Genomic DNA, 24097 nt, shown 5'->3' on the forward strand with positions numbered 1-24097 from the left:
CCCAGCGGGAATAGTGACATCCCCCAGAGCGGCCCCAGCGGGAATAGTGACATCCCCCAGAGCGGCCCCAGCGGGAATAGTGACATCCCCCAGAGCGGCCCCAGCGGGAATAGTGACATCCCCCAGAGCGGCCCCAGCGGGAATAGTGACATCCCCCAGAGCGGCCCCAGCGGGAATAGTGACATCCCCCAGAGCGGCCCCAGCGGGAATAGTGACATCCCCCAGAGCGGCCCCAGCGGGAATAGTGACATCCCCCAGAGCGGCCCCAGCGGGAATAGTGACATCCCCCAGAGCGGCCCCAGCGGGAATAGTGACATCCCCCAGAGCGGCCCCAGCGGGAATAGTGACATCCCCCAGAGCGGCCCCAGCGGGAATAGTGACATCCCCCAGAGCGGCCCCAGCGGGAATAGTGACATCCCCCAGAGCGGCCCCAGCGGGAATAGTGACATCCCCCAGAGCGGCCCCAGCGGGAATAGTGACATCCCCCAGAGCGGCCCCAGCGGGAATAGTGACATCCCCCAGAGCGGCCCCAGCGGGAATAGTGACATCCCCCAGAGCGGCCCCAGCGGGAATAGTGACATCCCCCAGAGCGGCCCCAGCGGGAATAGTGACATCCCCCAGAGCGGCCCCAGCGGGAATAGTGACATCCCCCAGAGCGGCCCCAGCGGGAATAGTGACATCCCCCAGAGCGGCCCCAGCGGGAATAGTGACATCCCCCAGAGCGGCCCCAGCGGGAATAGTGACATCCCCCAGAGCGGCCCCAGCGGGAATAGTGACATCCCCCAGAGCGGCCCCAGCGGGAATAGTGACATCCCCCAGAGCGGCCCCAGCGGGAATAGTGACATCCCCCAGAGCGGCCCCAGCGGGAATAGTGACATCCCCCAGAGCGGCCCCAGCGGGAATAGTGACATCCCCCAGAGCGGCCCCAGCGGGAATAGTGACATCCCCCAGAGCGGCCCCAGCGGGAATAGTGACATCCCCCAGAGCGGCCCCAGCGGGAATAGTGACATCCCCCAGAGCGGCCCCAGCGGGAATAGTGACATCCCCCAGAGCGGCCCCAGCGGGAATAGTGACATCCCCCAGAGCGGCCCCAGCGGGAATAGTGACATCCCCCTGAGCGGCCCCAGCGGGAATAGTGACATCCCCCAGAGCGGCCCCAGCGGGAATAGTGACATCCCCCAGAGCGGCCCCAGCGGGAATAGTGACATCCCCCAGAGCGGCCCCAGCGGGAATAGTGACATCCCCCAGAGCGGCCCCAGCGGGAATAGTGACATCCCCCAGAGCGGCCCCAGCGGGAATAGTGACATCCCCCACAGCGGCCCCAGCGGGAATAGTGACATCCCCCAGAGCGGCCCCAGCGGGAATAGTGACATCCCCCTGAGCGGCCCCAGCGGTAGTAGTCACTATTAACGCTGGGGCCGGTCTGGGGGATGTCACTATTACTGCTGGGGCCGCTTTGGGGGATGTCACAATAACGACATCCCCAGCTGTAATAAACGCTGGGGCCGCTCTGGGGGATGTCACTATTACCGCTGGGGCCGGTCTTGGGGATGTGTCATCCCCCAAAACGGCCCCAGCGGTAATAGTGACATCCCCCGAGCGGCCCCAGCGTAATAGTGACATCCCCCAAAGCGGCCCCAGCGGTAATACAAGGGCCGCTCTGGGGGATCACACTATTAATGAGATCCTGGGACCGCTCCGGGGGGGGATTATAGTGTGATCCCCCAGAGCGGCCCTTGTATTACCGCTGGGGCCGCTTTGGGGGATGTCACTATTACGCTGGGACCGCTCGGGGGATGTCACTATTACGCTGGGACCGCTCGGGGGATGTCCCAGCGTTAATAGTAACATCCCCCAGAGCGGCCCCAGAAGTAATAATGACGTCCCACAGCGGCCCCCTGTCACAGATGACAGCTGCAGTAGAGGATCCAGCTGCCGGCACCCTGTAATTGTTTTTTAGGGAAGGGCTTTAAATATAAACCCGGCTGAAGAAAGGGGAGTCTGAATGAATATAAACCCCTCCCTGAAAAACAACCGAAACTGGTGTCAAAAAATAATCAAAGCCCTTACCTTGAAAACAATTACAGGGTGCCGGCAGATGGATCCTCTGCTGCAGCTGTCATATGTGACGGGGGGGGGGGCCGCCGCGGGCAGTCGTCTGTGACGGGGGGGCCGCCGCGGGCAGTCGTCTGTGACGGGGGGCCGCCGCGGGCAGTCGTCTGTGACCGGGGGGGGGGGGGGCCGCCGCGGGCAGTCGTCTGTGACGGGGGGGGCGGCCGCCGCGGGCAGTCGTCTGTGACGGGGGGGGGGGGGGCCGCCGCGGGCAGTCGTCTGTGACGGGGGGGGGGGGGGGGGCCGCCGCGGGCAGTCGTCTGTGACGGGGGGGGGGCCGCCGCGGGCAGTCGTCTGTGACGGGGGCAGCAGGGAATCCTTTATTCCCAGCGGGGATGAAGAAAACATCTGCCGCATGTGGTGGTGGGATGGGGGTGGTGGGGTGGTCATGGCAGCCCGCCCAACATACTGGCCTGTAATAGGGCCAGTAAAAAAAAAAAAAATATGCATAGGGTTGCCACCGGCCGGTAAGTATGCAGTGAATCTGCATGTATTGCGCATCTTTACGCTGTGACAGTGTCTTATTTTCAGGGAGGCGCGGTAGATCATCGTCACAACTCGTATGTCCTACACCAGAGCTCGCCCTAAAGCGGTGGCTCCAGAGTTCTCATCTTTTGCTGTGCTGACTGCGCTGTGAGTATTCTGCGTCTGGCCGCGGTCCGAGTCTCGCAGTCTTACCGCCACGGCGCGTCTTCTACATTGACGCTGCTTGGCAGATGTGCGGAGAGCTCTTACTGCGACCGGCCACACGTGCTTTAGGATGTTCACGCGTCTTCCATCCGCTGCTTCGAGGACTGCCGCTATAATGGCGCCTCCTCCGCACGCCCCCTGGCTGCTGGACTCGGAAATAGCTGAAGTCAAAGGAGTGGAGCAAAACCCAAAAGGTGTTGAAAGCTCGATGTCTGGAGAGGGTTGTAGAACAGACATGATGGAGATGTGCCGACCAGGTAGACGGCTGGATCGGTGGGTAAGAGGACTGCCAGCACAACTCTCCAGTGAAAAGTCATTCGGCAATGGGATAGGATACCCAACTTGTATTTAGTGAGTTCACCCCAAAACCCGTATCCGTTGCTGGCTTTGAACTCCATCAGTCATGCTGGGGGGTACATTTCTACGAGGGGTGCAGAAGTACAGGGGGTGGACAAAAATATGGAAACACTGTTCGAAATTCATGCCTTATTGAAATAGGATTTAGAATCCCATGTAACATAAGACATGTAGAGACCGAGGTTAAGCAGAGGTAATATGACACAGATGCTGCCGGCCAGAAGTGAACATCTACCCGAGCTACAAGGTTCCATTGATCAGGAGTTTGAGCCACTCAGCTGCTGTTACCAGCCGGCTCCCCCCCCCAGAGCAGGGCAAGAGGTGAAGTAAATACAAAGTGGGTGGGAAAGCTCTCAGCCAAGCAGGGGTCAGGGCGGCTCAGGGCTCATGATTAAAATCCTGTGCACTTTGGTGTTTCCATATTCCATACACCAGAGCAGGGGGCCCAGGGCTGTGACACCGGCAAGGAGGAGCATCTTCGGAGGTAGTCATGCCCATCTCCGGCCTTACCAGAGGCTCACATCACTGTTCTCTCCCACCCCTATGCTTCATACTGATGACAGGACAAGTCAGGATCTCCCCAGGAAATGGTTATTTCATGTGCGCACAGACCCCGGTGGAGTCCTCATCCCAAAGACCAGAGGGATTCTACAAGAGCCTTCCACAGCGCGGGCGGGCGGGCATTAGGAGCGAACACTTCTTGGTTCATCTTCTATCCATGCATCTGTATGTACGTAGCGGGTATAAGAACAGTCGGGGGGGGGGGGGGTGCAATCTTAGTATCCAACTACAACAGTGTGAGCAGAGACTTACAATATACTGCAGGTCTCTATGTACTTTGGCTGATAACAGAGAGGCAGTAGCAGTTAAAGTACATTAATGTCCTCGTACCACATTTCTGCCCCTTTGCTCCATTGGGGCCCGGCTGAACCAGTGACGCCACGTCTAGGATTGTCTAATGGCAGCTTTTCTGTATTCCTTTTCCACACTTACCTCAATAATACAACAGGATGCCAAAACTCGTGAGCTCCCTCTGGTGCTGGGTTCGGGTAATCAGCATTCTACCTTTTAACTCCTTCGTACATCTCAAAGTCACCCGCAAGAAGTTAATTGGCTCGGAATTTTGGACCTAAAATGACATGGTGGAGACTTGCTTGAGGCCCTTCACCTCGGCGATGGCGATATCGCCGCCAGACAATCACCACAAAGTTGCATTGTTGTTGAGGCGATGTTGAGCGTCGGTGGTGCGATGTCCTTGAAGAACTTCCCGCATCGCTGCTGCCTGGGTTTTCTTGCGCAATAGACATCAGATGTTGGTAACGCCAACAACACATCGACCGAACATCGCAAGTTTGTGTGTTGCAGTGCGATAATTCGGAGGCTCCATGGGGAAAGCTGGGAGACAAAAATAGCAAAACATAGAAAGACGGGCGAATGTCGCAACATGGCATGATAGAAAACATGGCGGATGGGAACAAAGCCACTGAAAAGCCTGGGATTCAGAATTCTGAGTGTGAAGGGAGCCTTAAAGGGTCATTTATCCAGGAAGGGGTCCGCTGACTTTGGGGTTCTTCATTCTGGGTGCTGTGGTTGTTCTATAAACACTGGCGTTGGGCGTCAGCTGCCATCGCCGTATGAGGACTCGTTTTTTCTGGGACGCGTTGTATTTTTTAATGGCGGCGCTCTGGGCTCCATATAATGTGCTGAGGAACGTTTGTTATTGGATTATAAAACCCCAATCTGCCGTGGAGACAGAATCGTATAGTACTTCAGAAATCCATAGAACTGAAAATTAGAGATGGGCGAGCACCAAAATGCTCGGGTGCTCGTTACTCGAATCGAACTTTTCGTAATGTTCGAGAGCTCGTTTCGAGTAACGAACCCCATTGAAAACAGTGGGCGACTCGACCATTTTTCAATGGAGCTGTGGCTGCTGTCGGCCCCCTGAATTGTTTTTCATGTAAGAGCTTTACATATAAGCCCTTCCCTGAAAAACCAGAATTTTAGTGTAAAAAAACCCACTTCGCCGCCGCTGCCATGTCCCCTGTGGGGATGCAGAACACAGCTGCCACATGCGGCAGATGTTTCCTTCATCCCCGCTAGTAAAAGAATTCCCTGCTGCTACATCTGCCACATCTGTAACAGATGCAGCAGAGGAAATCTTCAATTCTCTACCGCAGCTGTCACACGACAGCTGTGGTAGAGGATCCTGCTGCCGGCTCCCTGTCATTGGTTTTCAGGGAAGAGCTTTAAATATAAGCCCTTCCCTGAAAAACCAGTAAAAGCAGTGTAAAAACCAAAAAAATATATACTCACCTCCCTTTAGCTGCTGGGGATCAGCCGCGTCTTCTCTGCGCTGTTCCCCAACTCTGTAGTCAGCAGGCGGGGATTTAAAATCCCCGCCTGCTGAAAGAGCTGATTGTGATTGGCTGAGGCGCTCAGCCAATCACACACAGCTCTCACCTGTCATTTATTCGGCAAGAGCTGCCTGTGATTGGCTGAGGTGGTCAGCCAATCACATTCAGCTCTTTCAGCAGGCAGGGATTTTAAATCCCCGGCTGCTGATAGATCAGCACTACAGAATCGGGGACATCGAGGAGAAGACGCAGCTGAGCCTCGGCAGCTGAAGGGAGGTGAGTATCTATTTTTTTTTTTTTTTTGTTTTTTACAGCACTTTTTACTGGTTTTTCAGGGAAGGGCTTATATTTAAAGCTCTTCCTTGAAAACCAATAACAGGGAGCCAGCAGCAGGATCCTCTGCCGCAGCTGTCATGTGTGACAGCTGCAGTAGAGAATCGAAGAATTCCTCTGCTGCATCTGTCACAGATGTTTCCTTCATCCCTGCTGCTACATCTGCCACATGCAGCAGATGTGTTCTGCATCCCCGCGGAGGACACGGCAGCGGTGGAGGGTAAGTTTTTTTTTTTTAAATTTTTTTACACTAAAATGATTGTTTTTCATGGAAGAGCTTTACATATAAGCACTTACCCGAAAAACAATGCAGGGAGCCGGCAGACCACTGTTTTCAATGGAGCCGCCTGCAGCAGCCACGGCTCCATTGAAAACAATTTATTGTGTGTCCTGTCCATCCGCACTATATGACAAGACTGCGCCCCTGTCCTTCTGGCTACATAAGATTAGGGACATTTATGAGAACTATTTTTGAATAGGGCATGTTGGTCCAAACGTATGGCATAAACGGCTCACATAAAAGGGTTCTGTTCATATGATTAATGAATAGACCCGAAGGGAGTGCAGGCATTCAGCACTGTTGTGCCATCACTATATGGGCAGCCATAGTAATGAAATAGTTTAAAGGGTGTGTTACCAAAGAATCTCGTCCAGGGCATGTACAAGGTGGGTGACCCTTCTCTAGAAGGCATGTGCCACTGGGCAGGACCACCAGAGGTGTTAACAGGAGCCTATAGATTTATAGCCATGGAAGCATGAATTGGCCCCTTCCAGATAGTAAGGGTTCTACACAAGGCTTACCTCCCCCCTATGCGAATGCATACTATCTGACGTCTCGGTCAGGGTGACCCGCCAGTGGTGCCAGTGCTCCAGGGTTAGTGAGGACTGCAGGGTAGGTTAGCGTTTTGTAGTGTGCTAGAAGAAATGTTACAAACTATCCACACATGGGATTAAGCTTCCAAACTTGCTGATAATTCCAAGGAGATGTCGGGCGCAGGTCTTGTATGTGGAGGGGGCGTTACAGTAAGGAGTTTCAGGTTTTGACTGACTGATTTTATGGCCGGAGACTACACTAAACTTTTCAAGCGCTGATAAACGATTGGGGAAGGAGGTTGGGGGGAGTAGTTATAGTCCGTTTATTTGCTGACTACCTCCTCCTACGTTTACAATTAGTATTACTGGAGCGCCAAATATATTGGGGTTTGTGTGAATAGCCGTAGCTAGTGCAAACAACCCTGACGAGTACCCCTTGTGATATGGACTGGGGGTGGGTCGGTGGACACCATTTTAAGGTATGCTGTGGGGTTGGAGTAAAGAGGATTTGGTGGCCTCTTTCTAAATATCATCTCCACTATCTTATGAAGAACTACATGTAGGACCAACAGAGGCTGTCGAAAGCTTTGTCTATCCAACGCAGTAACTGAGTCGTGTTTTAGAGACATTTGCAGAGTGAATAAGGTTTAATATCTTCCGCACATTAGCGGGGGCTTGGCTACCTTGGATAAAGCCCACTCGATCCCGGTATTTTAGGGTCAATTAGTTACTACCTTTCCTATTACGAAAGATGGATGTGAACAGCTTGAGGTCAATACTGAGGAGGGACATTGGCCTGTAATTAGAGGGTAACGTATGGTCTTTGCCCAGTTTGGTTGTAATGAGGGTTTGTAGAAAGTCATGGTGGACATAGCCGTGCCGTAGAAAGTGGTTTAAGAGATCGATCAAATGGGGTTTCGGGATCAAGGCAAACATTTTGTAATATGAGGCAGTAAAGCCAGCGGGAGCTTTGCCTTTCACTTGTTTGCCCAATGCACGTCCTTCTCAGTCACGGCAGAGTGGGATCGGTCAGGGCAGCTTCTAATGGGGGAGTTGGAGATTACGTTACTTCTAGAAAGGCTGCAGTGCTTTGTGTGGTTGTGATTATATTGATGGAATGCATTCTAGATTTGGCCCAGTTTGAGATGGATTTCATGAATCCCATTAATAGACGGCCTTTCTCTACATTTACGGGCCAATTGTGTATTGAAAGAGACTGAGTCTAGGCCAACACGTTCTGTTTTATGAGTCAGGATAGCGGTAAGTTCTCATCTGGAGTCTTGGACAGCCTGCTGCAATCTAGGGAGGGCTGCGGAGTGTAAGCTACTTCTAGCTCATGGATTGTGGTCTAAATTTGCTTGGCCATGGGATCTTCACTTCTTTAGTCGTGAGGCCTGAGGGATAAAAGTCTCCCTGATGACAGGTTTGTGGGCCGAGCCATGGATGTCTGTTCATGTGGAATCTGAACTATTGTACTGGGGCCCGTCTTCCAGTTTCTGTTTTGTGGCGATGACAACATTGAGGTTGGTGAGTAGGGCTTCATTAATCTCCATGAGAGGAATATGTGTGTGACGTAAATAGGAGCTCCGTAAGAACGGAGTCATGATCTGACCAGGCGCACACTAGATGGTGAGAAAAAGTCAGGAGAGGGAGGGAAAGCGAGTTCGTGGCGATCCAGTCCAGTCTACAGTGATGTCTATGGGCTGGGGAGTAAGACGTCTTACAGTGATGTCTATGGGCTGGGGAGTAAGACGTCTTACAGTGATGTCTATGGGCTGGGGAGTAAGACGTCTTACAGTGATGTCTATGGGCTGGGGAGTAAGACATCTTACAGTGATGTCTATGGGCTGGGGAGTAAGACGTCTTACAGTGATGTCTATGGGCTGGGGAGTAAGACGTCTAACTTTTTTTTCAAGGATTGAATCCCCTCTAGGTATCTGCCAGTGTGAGCATCTGAAAGGTTTCTTTAAACTTGACATTCAATTTTCTGCCACGTGGGCGAGGAGCCGGGGAGTCTATAGCAGGCTCAAGGGAGAACGTAAAATCCCGACACCATAGTAATCGAGGGTAGTCCAAGGAGGTGAGGGCATCGCACATGGAGAGGAAGTATGCTGTTGGGGTATTATTAGGAGCAGAAGTATGTATAGTAAATAACTTCTCATTTCCCCAGTAGAATTCCATGCAGACTTAGCTCATCAGTAATGGACTTGGTGAGCGCAGAAGGAAGGGATTACGCAGAAAGATTACCATTCTAAGAGCAGGGAAGTAGCAATGAGTTTGGTAGGGGTTAAAGAACCCCTGAGATGTTGGTGTGAACTGGGATTCTTGTATGCAAATGACATCAGGTTTGTATCTTACATAGCCCATTAAAGGGGCTTTCTTAGGTTTATGGGGAGAGTTAAGACCCCAGACGTTGCGGCTTAAGAGTCTACAGTCACTATGTGTAAAGAAGGAATTCTGCTAACCAACAGGCAAGAGAAAGTCTAAGGGCTCCTTTCCACTGGCGATAATGATAATCGCTGCGAGAAAATCGCAATGTTAAAATCGCATCGCTACAAAATCGCAAGTTTTTGCGTTGCGAGAATCTGTTTTGCCATTACACTGTATGTGCGAGAGAAAAACGGAAACTGCTGAAACAATCCCCCTGCTGCGATTGTTAATCCTCGCATCGCAGCTTGCCCTTAAACATCACTAATGGAAAGGTTGTCATAGAACATGTGTGGGACTTTCCTGCGAGCGCGCACCCTCGCATCGCACTGAAAACGCACGATTATCTCGCCAGTGGAAAGGAGCCCTAAGGAGGAGAAGCCAGACCTTTAGTTAGTTACAAGTAAGGAGGGACCTGATAGTCTTCAGGAGTGAAGCAGCCGAGACCCATGCCAATACCCCATGTAAGCAACCTTCCGTAAATAAGTAGAGTAGCATAGAAAGAGTAATGTGGGGGAGGCCGGCATGAGAGGCATACCTGCATATAACAGTAGGACAACATGGTGGGGATCAGGCATACCTGCATATAACGGTAGGACAACATGGTGGGGATCTGAATGGGAACGTACAGTAGGATAAAGCTGGAAGGACAACAAATTCCTGAGAAAGAAGCGTGTCTGGCGCAGCGAGGCCACGGCCGTAGAGATTATCCGCTATAGCTACAACGTGCGCTCCCATCGATTGTATACAAGATGGATAGAGCCGAACAAAAAGCTCTTGTGGGGAACAAAGGCACTTGTGACCAGGACTAATTGGGGTTTGGGGGTGTTGAAGGGCGCATTCTCTGCCGCCTGTTCTCTCAGAGCCTAGAAGGACGCTGGGATAGTGGGATTTATGATCCTGAAGAGTGGAACCTCACAAGCGATGTTGTCTCGTGCTCAGTGTGTCTAGTACATTCTGGAAATATAGCATAAATGGAAGACCCCAGCGGTATTCGGTTGGTGCTCTTTGTGGGGCTGTGGTGATTTGGCATAGCTGTCGTAGGAGCTCAAGGGTGGATGGGGCCAGATCTCGAAAAGTTCTTTCTGGTGGCAGAGAGGATCCTGTACCTCGGGGTAATGAAGCTTTAGGATCATGTCCCTTGGTTGGTTGGGGCTTCATTCAGATTAGATCATATCCATAGTTTGGCGCAGGCTTGTGGTAATGGAGCCAGGAATACGTTAAGCACAGTAGAGCGTTTGGCCAATCCATGGATTGTAGGCCGGCTCGTCTGGACCGGTTTTCAAGGTCCTCAAGCTTCAGTTCAAGTTGCTCTATTGTATTCTGGTTGTTCCCGATGCGGGATCAGCATCCATTGTTCTAATAATGTCCTGTCGTTTGCGTTGGCACCATCTTAGAATGCATATGACTTTTTCATCGCTTTTTATTGCTTTTTTACCTGGAGACAGGGTGAGGGAAAAAGCACATTTCTGGCGTTATTTTTTTTCCGGACAGTGTTAACCATGCAGGGTAAATAATGCGCTGCTTTGATAGATCGGACTTATACATTTGGTATCGCTGCGCCTGTTAATAAAACTAAAATTATTTAGATTCTTTTATGGTAAATAGGGCTTTTTTAAAAACTTTTTTACTAATTATTTAAAAAAAGTAATATGGACAACTTTATTGATCTTATTTTTACTTTTTTTCCCCGTCCCCCTATGGGACCACAACTAGCGATGCTTTGATCGCTCCTGCAGTTTATTGTAATGCAGGCATATTGTGAGGCAGTCTATCAGGCCAACCCATGAGCATGGCTTGATAGGCATTCTGCCAAGGCTGCCCTGGGGTCTTTTAGAAGGCTCCCAGCTGCCATGACACCAGCTCAGCTCCCTGCGATCTCATCGTGGGTGGGGGCCATACGGGACCCTCGAACATTGTATGGGGGATTTAAATGCTAGTCAGAATTGGCAGCGTCCTCTAAAGGGTTAACAGCTCTGATCAGCCGTGCGGCTGAGTGGAGCTGTTGCCGCCGGGTGTCGGCTGTAATAAACACCCGACTCCTGCGTTGTATCCCTTCATACAGTTGGTCCTGCAGTGGTCGGAGTATGTATGTCCTATAGCGGGTTGGAATAAGCAGGCTATAGCGCTCCCATGTAAAAGCTCCGTTTTGTTTAGGTTGGGTCTGCGCTACTTTTCCATTTCAGCTACATTCACAATTTTGTAAAAGGATATATCCCAATCGGGGAATCGGTGGAGGGCTCACCTCTGTTGTAGTTGGAAGACCCTCCCAAGTGTTGGTCCTCCATGCCTGCCTTCAAGATGGCGCCTGCCCACTTCACGGAGTACGTGGAGAGCAGAGGAGATATAGTAGCGCTGCCCTCTGGCTGGGGTCTTGGGAACGGCAGGCCAGCGGTGGGGAGAAGCTGGAACATCCACAATTAGTAGCGTGGCCAGGCTCAATGATTCACTCATGTGCCGGTCTCTGCTTGTAGGACTTTTCCATCTTCCACCCCAAAGAATGTAATAAAAGCCCCCTGGGATTCCGCCATTGTTTTTAGAGCATTCACCATTTGGTAAAAATAACCTGCTAAGACAGTTATCTGCCCGAGCTGTCTGTTCTCACCCCACGTGTAGATCTGCCCTCACTACGCCCATCGGAGGAGCTGTCTGTTCTCACCCCACGTGTAGATCTGCCCTCACTACACCCATCGGAGGAGCTGTCTGCCCTCACTACGCCCAGCGGAGGAGCTGTCTGTTCTCACCCCACGTGTAGATCTGCCCTCACTACGCCCAGCGTAGGAGCTGTCTGTTCTCACCCCACGTGTAGATCTGCCCTCACTACGCCCATCGGAGGAGCTGTCTGTTCTCACCCCACATGTAGATCTGCCCTCACTACGCCCAGCGGAGGAGCTGTCTGTTCTCACCCCACGTGTAGATCTGCCCTCACTACGCCCAGCGGAGGAGCTGTCTGTTCTCACCCCACATGTAGATCTGCCCTCACTACGCCCATCGGAGGAGCTGTCTGTTCTCACCCCACCTGTAGATCTGCCCTCACTACGCCCATCGGAGGAGCTGTCTGTTCTCACCCCACCTGTAGATCTGCCCTCACTACGCCCATCGGAGGAGCTGTCTGTTCTCACCCCACGTGTAGATCTGCCCTCACTACGCCCATCGGAGGAGCTGTCTGTTCTCACCCCACATGTAGATCTACCCGCCCTCACTACGCCCATCGGAGGAGCTGTCTGCCCTCACTACGCCCATCGGAGGAGCTGTCTGCCCTCACTACGCCCAGCGGAGGAGCTGTCTGTTCTCACCCCACGTGTAGATCTGCCCTCACTACGCCCATCGGAGGAGCTGTCTGTTCTCACCCCACGTGTAGATCTGCCCTCACTACACCCATCGGAGGAGCTGTCTGCCCTCACTACGCCCAGCGGAGGAGCTGTCTGTTCTCACCCCACGTGTAGATCTGCCCTCACTACGCCCAGCGTAGGAGCTGTCTGTTCTCACCCCACGTGTAGATCTGCCCTCACTACGCCCATCGGAGGAGCTGTCTGTTCTCACCCCACATGTAGATCTGCCCTCACTACGCCCAGCGGAGGAGCTGTCTGTTCTCACCCCACGTGTAGATCTGCCCTCACTACGCCCAGCGGAGGAGCTGTCTGTTCTCACCCCACATGTAGATCTGCCCTCACTACGCCCATCGGAGGAGCTGTCTGTTCTCACCCCACCTGTAGATCTGCCCTCACTACGCCCATCGGAGGAGCTGTCTGTTCTCACCCCACCTGTAGATCTGCCCTCACTACGCCCATCGGAGGAGCTGTCTGTTCTCACCCCACGTGTAGATCTGCCCTCACTACGCCCATCGGAGGAGCTGTCTGTTCTCACCCCACATGTAGATCTACCCGCCCTCACTACGCCCATCGGAGGAGCTGTCTGCCCTCACTACGCCCATCGGAGGAGCTGTCTGCCCTCACTACGCCCAGCGGAGGAGCTGTCTGTTCTCACCCCACATGTAGATCTGCCCTCACTACGCCCATCGGAGGAGCTGTCTGTTCTCACCCCACGTGTAGATCTGCCCTCACTACGCCCAGCGGAGGAGCTGTCTGTTCTCACCCCACGTGTAGATCTGCCCTCACTACACCCATCGGAGGAGCTGTCTGCCCTCACTACGCCCAGCGGAGGAGCTGTCTGTTCTCACCCCACGTGTAGATCTGCCCTCACTACGCCCAGCGGAGGAGCTGTCTGTTCTCACCCCACGTGTAGATCTGCCCTCACTACACCCATCGGAGGAGCTGTCTGCCCTCACTACGCCCAGCGGAGGAACTGTCTGTTCTCACCCCACATGTAGATCTACCCGCCCTCACTACGCCCATCGGAGGAGCTGTCTGCCCTCACTACGCCCAGCGAAGGAGCTGTCTGCCCTCACTACGCCCAGCGGAGGAGCTGTCTGTTCTCACCCCACATGTAGATCTGCCCTCACTACGCCCATCGGAGGAGCTGTCTGTTCTCACCCCACGTGTAGATCTGCCCTCACTACGCCCAGCGGAGGAGCTGTCTGTTCTCACCCCACATGTAGATCTGCCCTCACTACGCCCATCGGAGGAGCTGTCTGTTCTCACCCCACGTGTAGATCTGCCCTCACTACGCCCATCGGAGGAGCTGTCTGTTCTCACCCCACCTGTAGATCTGCCCTCACTACGCCCATCGGAGGAGCTGTCTGTTCTCACCCCACGTGTAGATCTGCCCTCACTACGCCCATCGGAGGAGCTGTCTGTTCTCACCCCACATGTAGATCTACCCGCCCTCACTACGCCCATCGGAGGAGCTGTCTGCCCTCACTACGCCCATCGGAGGAGCTGTCTGCCCTCACTACGCCCATCGGAGGAGCTGTCTGCCCTCACTACACCCATCGGAGGAGCTGTCTGTTCTCACCCCACGTGTAGATCTGCCCTCACTACGCCCATCGGAGGAGCTGTGTTCTCACCCCACATGTAGATCTACCCGCCCTCACTACGCCCATCGGAGGAGCTGTCTGTTCTCACCCCACCTGTAGATCTGCCCTCACTACGCCCATCGGAGGAGCTGTCTGTTCTCACCCCACGTGTAGATCTGCCCTCACTACGCCCATCGGAGGAGCTGTCTGTTCTCACCCCACATGTAGATCTACCCGCCCTCACTACGCCCATCGGAGGAGCTGTCTGCCCTCACTACGCCCATCGGAGGAGCTGTCTGCCCTCACTACGCCCAGCGGAGGAGCTGTCTGTTCTCACCCCACATGTAGATCTGCCCTCACTACGCCCATCGGAGGAGCTGTCTGTTCTCACCCCACGTGTAGATCTGCCCTCACTACGCCCAGCGAAGGAGCTGTCTGTTCTCACCCCACATGTAGATCTGCCCTCACTACGCCCATCGGAGCTGTCTGTTCTCACCCCACCTGTAGATCTGCCCTCACTACGCCCATCGGAGGAGCTGTCTGTTCTCACCCCACGTGTAGATCTACCCGCCCTCACTACGCCCATCGGAGGAGCTGTCTGTTCTCACCCCACGTGTAGATCTGCCCTCACTACGCCCATCGGAGGAGCTGTCTGTTCTCACCCCACGTGTAGATCTGCCCTCACTACGCCCATCGGAGGAGCTGTCTGTTCTCACCCCACGTGTAGATCTGCCCTCACTACGGCCATCGGAGGAGCTGTCTGTTCTCACCCCACGTGTAGATCTGCCCTCACTACGCCCATCGGAGGAGCTGTCTGTTCTCACCCCACGTGTAGATCTGCCCTCACTACGCCCATCGGAGGAGCTGTCTGTTCTCACCCCACGTGTAGATCTGCCCTCACTACGCCCATCGGAGGAGCTGTCTGTTCTCACCCCACGTGTAGATCTGCCCTCACTACGGCCATCGGAGGAGCTGTCTGTTCTCACCCCACGTGTAGATCTGCCCTCACTACGCCCATCGGAGGAGCTGTCTGTTCTCACCCCACGTGTAGATCTGCCCTCACTACGCCCATCGGAGGAGCTGTCTGTTCTCACCCCACGTGTAGATCTGCCCTCACTACGCCCATCGGAGGAGCTGTCTGTTCTCACCCCACGTGTAGATCTGCCCTCACTACGCCCATCGGAGGAGCTGTCTGTTCTCACCCCACGTGTAGATCTGCCCTCACTACGCCCATCGGAGGAGCTGTCTGTTCTCACCCCACCTGTAGATCTGCCCTCACTACGCCCATCGGAGGAGCTGTCTGTTCTCACCCCACATGTAGATCTGCCCGCCCTCACTACGGCACCTGAAGTGGTTGATTTTAGAACACATTAACCCCTTAGTGACTGCCACTGTGCCTCTTTACAGCGTTTTTTCCCCCCATACCACCAGAAAACAATTCTACATCACGGAAAAGTCTTGATGACCTTTTATTTTGGCCACATATGGATATAAGACTCCCCAGACGCCGCGGACTCTGCTTCATATTCTGACACGGTTTAAAAACTAATGGAGACTTTTTCTATACTCAAGACAGCCAATCAGCCGCCTGTAATATGGTAGGTATGATTTCCGTATACGAGGCCCAGTGCCGGTATGATGGACGCGCACCGATTCATACTCATCAGACACACCAGCGCCATGTAGGTCCCAGCGATGAGCGGCAGGCAGCATGGTGCAGGAAGATCCCCGCTTCTCAGGCGATCAGGAATATATGATGGATAAGCGTTTACGGATAGCTTGGCATCACAGACTGACCCTTTGGCCGCTGGCGGGGGCCACGCTCCTACAGGCTTGCTGGGCATTTCAGTGCGAGTTTATTAAGGGACAATAGAGCTTCTGCCTTCTGGACCGATCTCCTATAGTCCTCAGGCGACCTGCACACGGGCAAGCGCGATATCAGGCGGGGAAATGCGGCCCAATATCACGCTCACCAATATGCGTTTTCATGGCGATGCAAGAATCATCAAAAGAATGGGGTCCATATTCTCGTGACGCACAAATCTGGCGCAGGTTTCTCAGTCACGTGAAGCGGCCATATTCTTAGATAACCCCAAGCAAAATCCCAGCTTGACAAGCAAAACTCCATTCTGTTACACGTATGTACTAGAATTAATCTTAATTGATCACATTAACCCTTAGTATACCAAAATGTGCAGCGTTTCATGTCGAGCATCGAGAAGATTTGTTGTCCAACACCAGCCTCCACCGGCCAGCACAGCGTAGACTTTATGTTCTGGTAGGTTTTAAAGGACTTTTCTACTCCTGTCAGACCTGATGAACATTAGAAAAAGGTAATTCAACTTTTTTCCTATCCACCAGTGTTTCCCACCTCCAGGCCTCGGGGACCCCCAGCAGGTCATGTTCTCAGGATGTCCTCAGTAATTACATCAGCTGTACAATGCTGAGGACATCCTGAGAAGATGACCCGTTAGGCTCCGTCCTCAAGACCCCTAACGGGTCATCTTCTCAGGATGTCCTCAGCATTGTACAGCTGATGTAATTACTATCAGTCCTCAGGGACCCCCAACAGGTCATGTGCTCAGGATGTCCTCAGCATTGTACAACTGTTGTAATTAGGGGTCTTGAGGACTGAGCGTACTTGCAACAGTTGTACAATACTGAGGATATCCTGAGAAGATGACCCGTTACGCTCAGTCCTCAAGACCCCTAATTACAACAGTTGTACAATACTGAGGACATGTAATTACAGGTGATTACTGTCAGTCCTCAGGGACCTCCTGCAGGTCAAGTGCGGAGGACATCCTTACAACATGACCTGCTGGGGGTCCCTGAGGACTGACAGTAATTACATCAGCTGTACAATGCTGTCAGTCCTCAAGGACCCCCAGCAGGTCATGTTCTCAGGATGTCCTCAGCATCTTACAGCTGATGTAATTACTATCAGTCCTCAAGGACCCCCAACAGGTCATGTGCTCAGGATATCCTCAGTATTGTACAACTGTTGTAATTAGGGGTCTTGAGGACTGAGCGTACTTGCAACAGTTGTACAATACTGAGGATATCCTGAGAAGATGACCCGTTACGCTCAGTCCTCAAGACCCCTAATTACAACAGTTGTACAATACTGAGGACATGTAATTACAGGTGATTACTGTCAGTCCTCAGGGACCTCCTGCAGGTCAAGTGCGGAGGACATCCTTACAACATGACCTGCTGGGGGTCCCTGAGGACTGACAGTAATTACATCAGCTGTACAGGGCTGTCAGTCCTCAAGGACCCCCAGCAGGTCATGTTCTCAGGATGTCCTCAGTGTTGCACAGGTGATGTAATTATTGTTGGTGCCTCAGACATTGCCGCAGGTGTTCTTACGATAGGATATCTTGAAAACCTGACCTGCAGGGTCCTGAGGACTGGAGGTGGGAACACCGCTGTGGACATAATCATTATGTCTAATCGCATGTCAAACACAGCATTACTTATTGTTCAATTTAACTCCTTTTAACGATAATTGTTCGGTTTAAACGGAGTCAACGACTGACTAATTCTCATTCACTTTTCATTCATTGTTATATGAAACATAAACCCACCGTTGGCTCATTCACTTATTGTTCGGCATAAACCGCGCTCGGTCACTTTCACATTCGCTGTATAAGACTGAACGATTCTTGTTTGACAGAGCGGCACGAGAGCCAATGGGGTTGTCTAAAGCAGTGTTCCCCAACTCCAGTCCTCAGGGACCCCCAACAGGTCATGTTTTCGGGATTTCCTCAGTGTTGCACAGGTGATGTAATTATCGTCAGTCCTCAGACATTGCCACAGGGGTTCTTACCATAGGATTTCCTGAACCTGTTGGTGGTCCCTGAGGACTGGAGTTGGGGGACCCCTGGTCTAAAAGGAGCATTACTCTGCAGACTTTGAGAAAATTAACTCTTAGTATACCAATTAGGATTAATTATACCCCATGTGCAACCGGTTGCAGCCTTGCTTTTAAACCCAGGTGCCCACCTGCTCAGCTAGGGCTGAGCGGGCACATTGGGAGCAGCAGAAATCAGAATGCTTATGTAGCTCAGACCAAAGATTTTCAACATATATTCATTATTGCATACATTTTAATTCTACTGCTGGAGACCCCCATCCTCTACATATACCCCCTACTGAGGCTGAAGCAGCTTATCTCCCTACACTGTTGCTTAAATCGCAGCTCCTATGGACAGTGGTGGGGAGTGGGTTACAAACGTGTCTCGATAGTGAGGATCAAGAAAGGTGGCCACTCTTTTTGGGAACGTCTACCTATCTCCATGGCCGACCAAAAGTGCAACACTGGAGATGGACAGAGGTCAATTTAAATAGAGAACCATTTGGGAACTTCCTAAGTAGTTGCGGCTAATCTTTACGCATCGGAGCTGGTGGGAAGCCCTCGTCAAGCTTCATGTGGAGCAAAGCTCCTCGAAATGTGAATAGTAATGTGAAAAGAAGTTATAAAACAATAACTAAATCCTCAAGTGACGGTGAGAAGGCCAAAGAGGAGCGGATCCTTCTAGACCCAACCGTTGTCCATCTCATAATCCAGAAAACTGTTTGTCTCTTCAGCAAATTCTTGGAAATTTAACAAGACGTTTTCCTCATCGATGTGTTGATCTATGGAATAGGAAACCAGATCACTGTAATAAGAGGTTTCACATTCTGGGTAGGAGGAGGTCGGTGGGGTTCTCTCAGTGGCGACGAGGTGGGAACTCTTGCCGAAGCCCTTGCCATAGTCAGGCCTCTCTCCTGAGTGTGTTCGCCGATGGGCGTCAAGACTGGAGCTACTGGAGAACGACTTCCCACATTCCGGACATGTAAACGGCTTCTCTCCCGTGTGGACACGCCGGTGTCGGAGAAGATGAGGTTTACTAGTGAAATACTTGCCACAGTCCAGGCAGACGAAGGGTTTCTCCCCGGTGTGAGTCCTCAGGTGCTTCAGAAGATTGGAATCCTGATTGAATTTCTTTCCACATTCTAAGCACTCAAAAGGCTTCTCCCCCGTATGGATTCTCTGGTGCCGAATCAGATGAGGGTTACGGGCAAAACGTTTCCCGCATTCCTTACAAGCAAACGGTTTTTCTCCTGTGTGTATCCTCTGATGCATAATGAGGTTCGAGCTGCTGGAGAAGAACTTCCCACACTCCAGACATTCGAATGGCCGTTCCCCTGTGTGTGTCCTCTGATGCCGGATGAGATGTGGACTGTTGGAGAAACATTTCCCACATTCTAAACATATATAGGTCTTGTTTCTCGAGGCGCTGGCGTCATTTAAACAGTTACTGTAAGTCAGCAACGACAAACTGAGATCAGCTGGTTGATGACTGATTTTCCAGTGGCCTTCATTCCTGAAAGGATCATTGTTCGAGGAGTTTCCTAAAGGCAGATAGAAGTCTTCACTGAGCCGCCGATTGGTAAATGTTGGTTCGTTACCTTTGGGAGACTTAGGAGAAAATATGTTAGCATCTGTGGGGTTTCTTCCACCGCATGAAGAAGGCTCTTCCTTAATAAGAGGCGGCAATCGCCCTTGCTCTGTAGATGTATACGCCGTGCAGTCTTGGAGCCTTGTAGCATTACATGAAGCTGCTTCTATCTTAATAGGATATGGACATTGCTGCGTATGAGCTGAAGGTGTATATACTTGGGGTTGTGCAAGGCTTCTTCCATCGCACGGTTCTTCTTTAATGTAAGGAGCTGGACGATGCGGTATATGACTCGGGGGGGCATCATTTGCAGGTTCTGCGGGTCTGTCTTCATCACATGAGCCAACCTTTCCCTGTGGAGACGGAGATGGATATTGTTCGCTATGACTTGTGGCTGGATTACGGTTTTGGTTTGCGAGGCTTAGACTATGACATGAGGCTGACTGGTCCTTCATATGAAGAGATGGGGATGTATGGACGCTTGGAGCTTGGAGGTTCTCTCCATCACATGAGACCGCTTCCTCTTTAATAGGCAGTGGACATTGCATGGAGGCCCCGTTAGGTCGATCTGAAGAAAAGAAACACAAATGTGGAATACGTTTCTAGAGTTATCAATTTTTGTGCACGATGTTTTGGTGACTCTCTTCTTACCCGGAGGTGTGAGGGGCCGGTGGTCCTCCATCATGACGTCCTTGTAGAGACCCTTATGTCCTTCTAAGTACTCCCACTCCTCCATGGAGAGGTGGACACTGACGTCCTGACACCTTATGGGGACCTGACAACACAATATACAGTAATCAGCCAGAACCATCACCACTTGTGTTACTGTATAACGTCCCCCATCCTCCCCGGTGGTCTCACCTCTCCCTTGTGTTACTGTATAATGTCCCCCATCCTCCCCGGCGGTCTCACCTCTCCCTTGTGTTACTATATAACGTCCCCCATCCTCCTCCGTGGTCTCACCTCTCCCTTGTGGTACTGTATAACGTCCCCCATCCTCCCCGGTGGTCTCACCTCTCCCTTGTGTTACTGTATAACGTCCCCCATCCTCCCCGGCGGTCTCACCTCTCCCTTGTGTTACTATATAACGTCCCCCATCCCCCCTGGTGGTCTCACCTCTCCCTTCTGTTACTATATAACGTCCCCCATCCCCCCTGGTGGTCTCACCTCTCCCTTGTGTTACTATATAACATCCCCCATCCTCCCCGGCGGTCTCACCTCTCCCTTGTGTTACTGTATAACGTCCCCCATCCTCCCCGGCGGTCTCACCTCTCCCTTGTGTTACTGTATAACGTCCCCCATCCTCCCCGGCGGTCTCACCTCTCCCTTGTGTTACTGTATAACGTCCCCCATCCTCCCCGGCGGTCTCACCTCTCCCTTGTGTTACTGTATAACGTCCCCCCTCCTCCCCGGCGGTCTCACCTCTCCCTTGTGTTACTGTATAACGTCCCCCATCCTCCCCGGCGGTCTCACCTCTCCCTTGCGTTACTATATAACGTCCCCCATCCTCCCCGGTGGTCTCACCTCTCCCTTGTGTTACTGTATAACGTCCCCCCTCCTCCCCGGCGGTCTCACCTCTCCCTTGTGTTACTGTATAACGTCCCCCATCCTCCCCGGCGGTCTCACCTCTCCCTTGTGTTACTGTATAACGTCCCCCATCCCCCCCGGCGGTCTCACCTCTCCCTTGTGTTACTGTATAACGTCCCCCATCCCCCCCGGCGGTCTCACCTCTCCCTTGTGTTACTGTATAACGTCCCCCCCTCCTCCCCGGCGGTCCCCCCTCTCCCTTGTGTTACTATATAACATCCCCCATCCTCCCCGGCGGTCTCACCTCTCCCTTGTGTTACTGTATAACGTCCCCCATCCTCCCCGGTGGTCTCACCTCTCCCTTGTGTTACTATATAACATCCCCCATCCTCCCCGGCGGTCTCACCTCTCTCTTGTGTTACTATATAACGTCCCCCTCCTCCCCGGTGGTCTCACCTCTCTCTTGTGTTACTATATAACATCCCCCATCCTCCCCGGTGGTCTCACCTCTCCCTTGTGTTACTGTATAACGTCCCCCATCCTCCCCGGTGGTCTCACCTCTCCCTTGTGTTACTATATAACGTCCCCCATCCTCCCCGGTGGTCTCACCTCTCCCTTGTGTTACTGTATAACATCCCCCATCCTCCCCGGTGGTCTCACCTCTCCCTTGTGTTACTATATAACGTCCCCCATCCTCCCCAGTGGTCTCACCTCTCCCTTGTGTTACTGTATAACGTCCCCCATCCCCCCGGTGGTCTCACCTCTCCCTTGTGTTACTATATAACATCCCCTATCCTCCCCGGTGGTCTCACCTCTCCCTTGTGTTACTGTATAACGTCCCCCATCCTCCCCGGTGGTCTCACCTCTCCCTTGTGTTACTATATAACGTCCCCCATCCTCCCCGGTGGTCTCACCTCTCCCTTGTGTTACTATATAACGTCCCCCATCCTCCCCGGCGGTCTCACCTCTCCCTTGTGTTACTGTATAACGTCCCCCATCCCCCCGGCGGTCTCACCTCTCCCTTGTATTACTGTATAACGTCCCCCATCCTCCCCGGTGGTCTCACCTCTCCCTTGTGTTACTATATAACGTCCCCCATCCTCCCCGGTGGTCTCACCTCTCCCTTGTGTTACTATATAACGTCCCCCATCCTCCCCGGCGGTCTCACCTCTCCCTTGTGTTACTGTATAACGTCCCCCATCCCCCCGGCGGTCTCACCTCTCCCTTGTATTACTGTATAACGTCCCCCATCCTCCCCGGTGGTCTCACCTCTCCCTTGTGTTACTATATAACGTCCCCCATCCTCCCCGGTGGTCTCACCTCTCCCTTGTGTTACTATTGATAGGGGTCAATCAATATTAATCAATAACCTAACATAAGAAAGATAAGGAAACAGTGTAATGAATGTGACATTAGTTATTTGGTTATATAATGTTATGTATTATATGTAAAACATTCCGGAAGTTGCTAGTTGAATTTGGATATAGAATCATATGTAAAAAGGGATATTCAAGCGTTTATTTGAATATTGATTTTAGAATACTAAATGTATGATTAATTAGATTTTATTCAGCTATCTTACTGAATACCAACTTATCAACTTTGTGCTGACTCCCGAGTAGGTGGCTGAACCAGTTTTGTCTATGTGAAAACTAGAAACAATGTCCCCTCTTTTGATGTGCAAATTGTTGATGGATCTTTAAGATTACATTCTGATTAAGTAGGTACTCAGCCAGCCAGGAGACAACCTTTATTATCACATGTAATTGTTTTATGTATAGTTCAAACAGCTTTGTTGATACCTTTTGTTTAAAAGGCTTTGGATTTACAGCCCTATTGTAATCTGTTGGAATGAGGGTTTGGTCAGCAAAAGTAGAATGAAACTAGGTATTGGAAACGCCTTCTTTCCAACTTGCATATAAACTAGCAATGTACAACAATAAACGGAATTCATTCTGATTTACTAAGTCTGTGTATAGTGGGTCATTATGGTTCTCAACTATGAGTACTCTATATAATATTTCCTCTTAATTTGGATACAGGCAACATTCGCATTTCGGTTTGCGTTCCAGACCCCCCACAGTTTATTTGGCGCCCGACAAGTGGGGCAGAAGCTAACTCCTTACCTGCAGCCGATACCTGACGACACTACCTGACGACCAGCCGGACCAGAGGCCACGGGACCCCAGATCTACAAAACACCGGTATACGGTAAGCTCTTGACTTGCCACTCAAGCTCTGGGCTCTCCTGACTTCATTCAGTCCTCGTGTCGACAGGGGGTGAGTTGCTGTATGTTATATAGGACGCTTCTGCCTGTTATTTACGGTGTTCTTAGTGACCGTGCTAGACGGAAGAACCCTTGTGTGTATATTGCCATGTTGCCTGTAGTAATTGTTGAAATCTGTACGTTGATTGTCTGTGTCATGTTAGCCATAATTTGCTTTTACTGAGTCTGTTATAATATCACCAGAAGTCCCCTAAACCCCCCCTTAAGGAGTCCGTAAAACTATTCCAGGACCAGGGACCAGGGGTCCTTAGTTTACTAGGTGATATCAGGTCCTGTTTACTTAGTGATGAATAGTGGGAAATAAAAATAAATAGTTATCCTGCCAGTTTCGGACTTGGCAGAAGGGACCGCCAGATTTATCTGAGGAAAGCTGTATGCATCCTCAATGCTGTGTAACAGTGGTAAATCAAGAGGTAAGTCCATAAGAGAAAGGGAAGGGGGAGACGTACGCAGACAAACGTATAAAATATAGAAAGATAGGACTTAGAAAAGCGGGAACCTTTTAACTATGAGTTCTGGCAATAGTACGGGAAAAAGCATATGAAAGATATCAGAGACGCCGGTTTAGATAAAGGAACAGACAATATGGGAAACGTACAGGGCAAGTAGTATGCCTATATGGAAATCAGCTAGAGAAATAGTAAAAGACTGCACAGAAAATAATGAAACACAATTGTTTTATGTGTGTGAAAGAATACAAAACAATAAGCCTCTTGGTGTACATAAGCCGCCAGCCCTTGTCCATACTGCTGGTAAAGAGGATAAGGTGTGAAAGATAGCTAAAGAAATTGGCAAATGAATATTGGTCCCCATCCCACTTATTAGGGTCCC

The 24097-nt window shown here is 51.6% G+C and overlaps 1 protein-coding gene across 1 annotated transcript in view; it reads right to left on the minus strand.

Moving 5' to 3' along the window:
* Window positions 1–18080: 18080 nt before the first annotated feature.
* LOC136587451 (zinc finger protein 420-like) overlaps window positions 18081–24097 on the minus strand; it is a 57321-nt gene continuing 51304 nt past the window's right edge. Inside the window, exons 8-9 of the mRNA XM_066586020.1 lie at window positions 20103–20226; window positions 18081–20019 (exon numbers count right to left, since the gene is read on the minus strand). Coding sequence (XP_066442117.1) covers window positions 18545–20019; window positions 20103–20226 — 1599 coding nt within the window. The 3' untranslated portion in view covers window positions 18081–18544. The remainder of the gene's footprint in view (window positions 20020–20102; window positions 20227–24097) is intronic.

Source organism: Eleutherodactylus coqui, chromosome 13, assembly GCF_035609145.1.
Source record: "Eleutherodactylus coqui strain aEleCoq1 chromosome 13, aEleCoq1.hap1, whole genome shotgun sequence".
Lineage (NCBI taxonomy): Eukaryota > Metazoa > Chordata > Amphibia > Anura > Eleutherodactylidae > Eleutherodactylus > Eleutherodactylus coqui.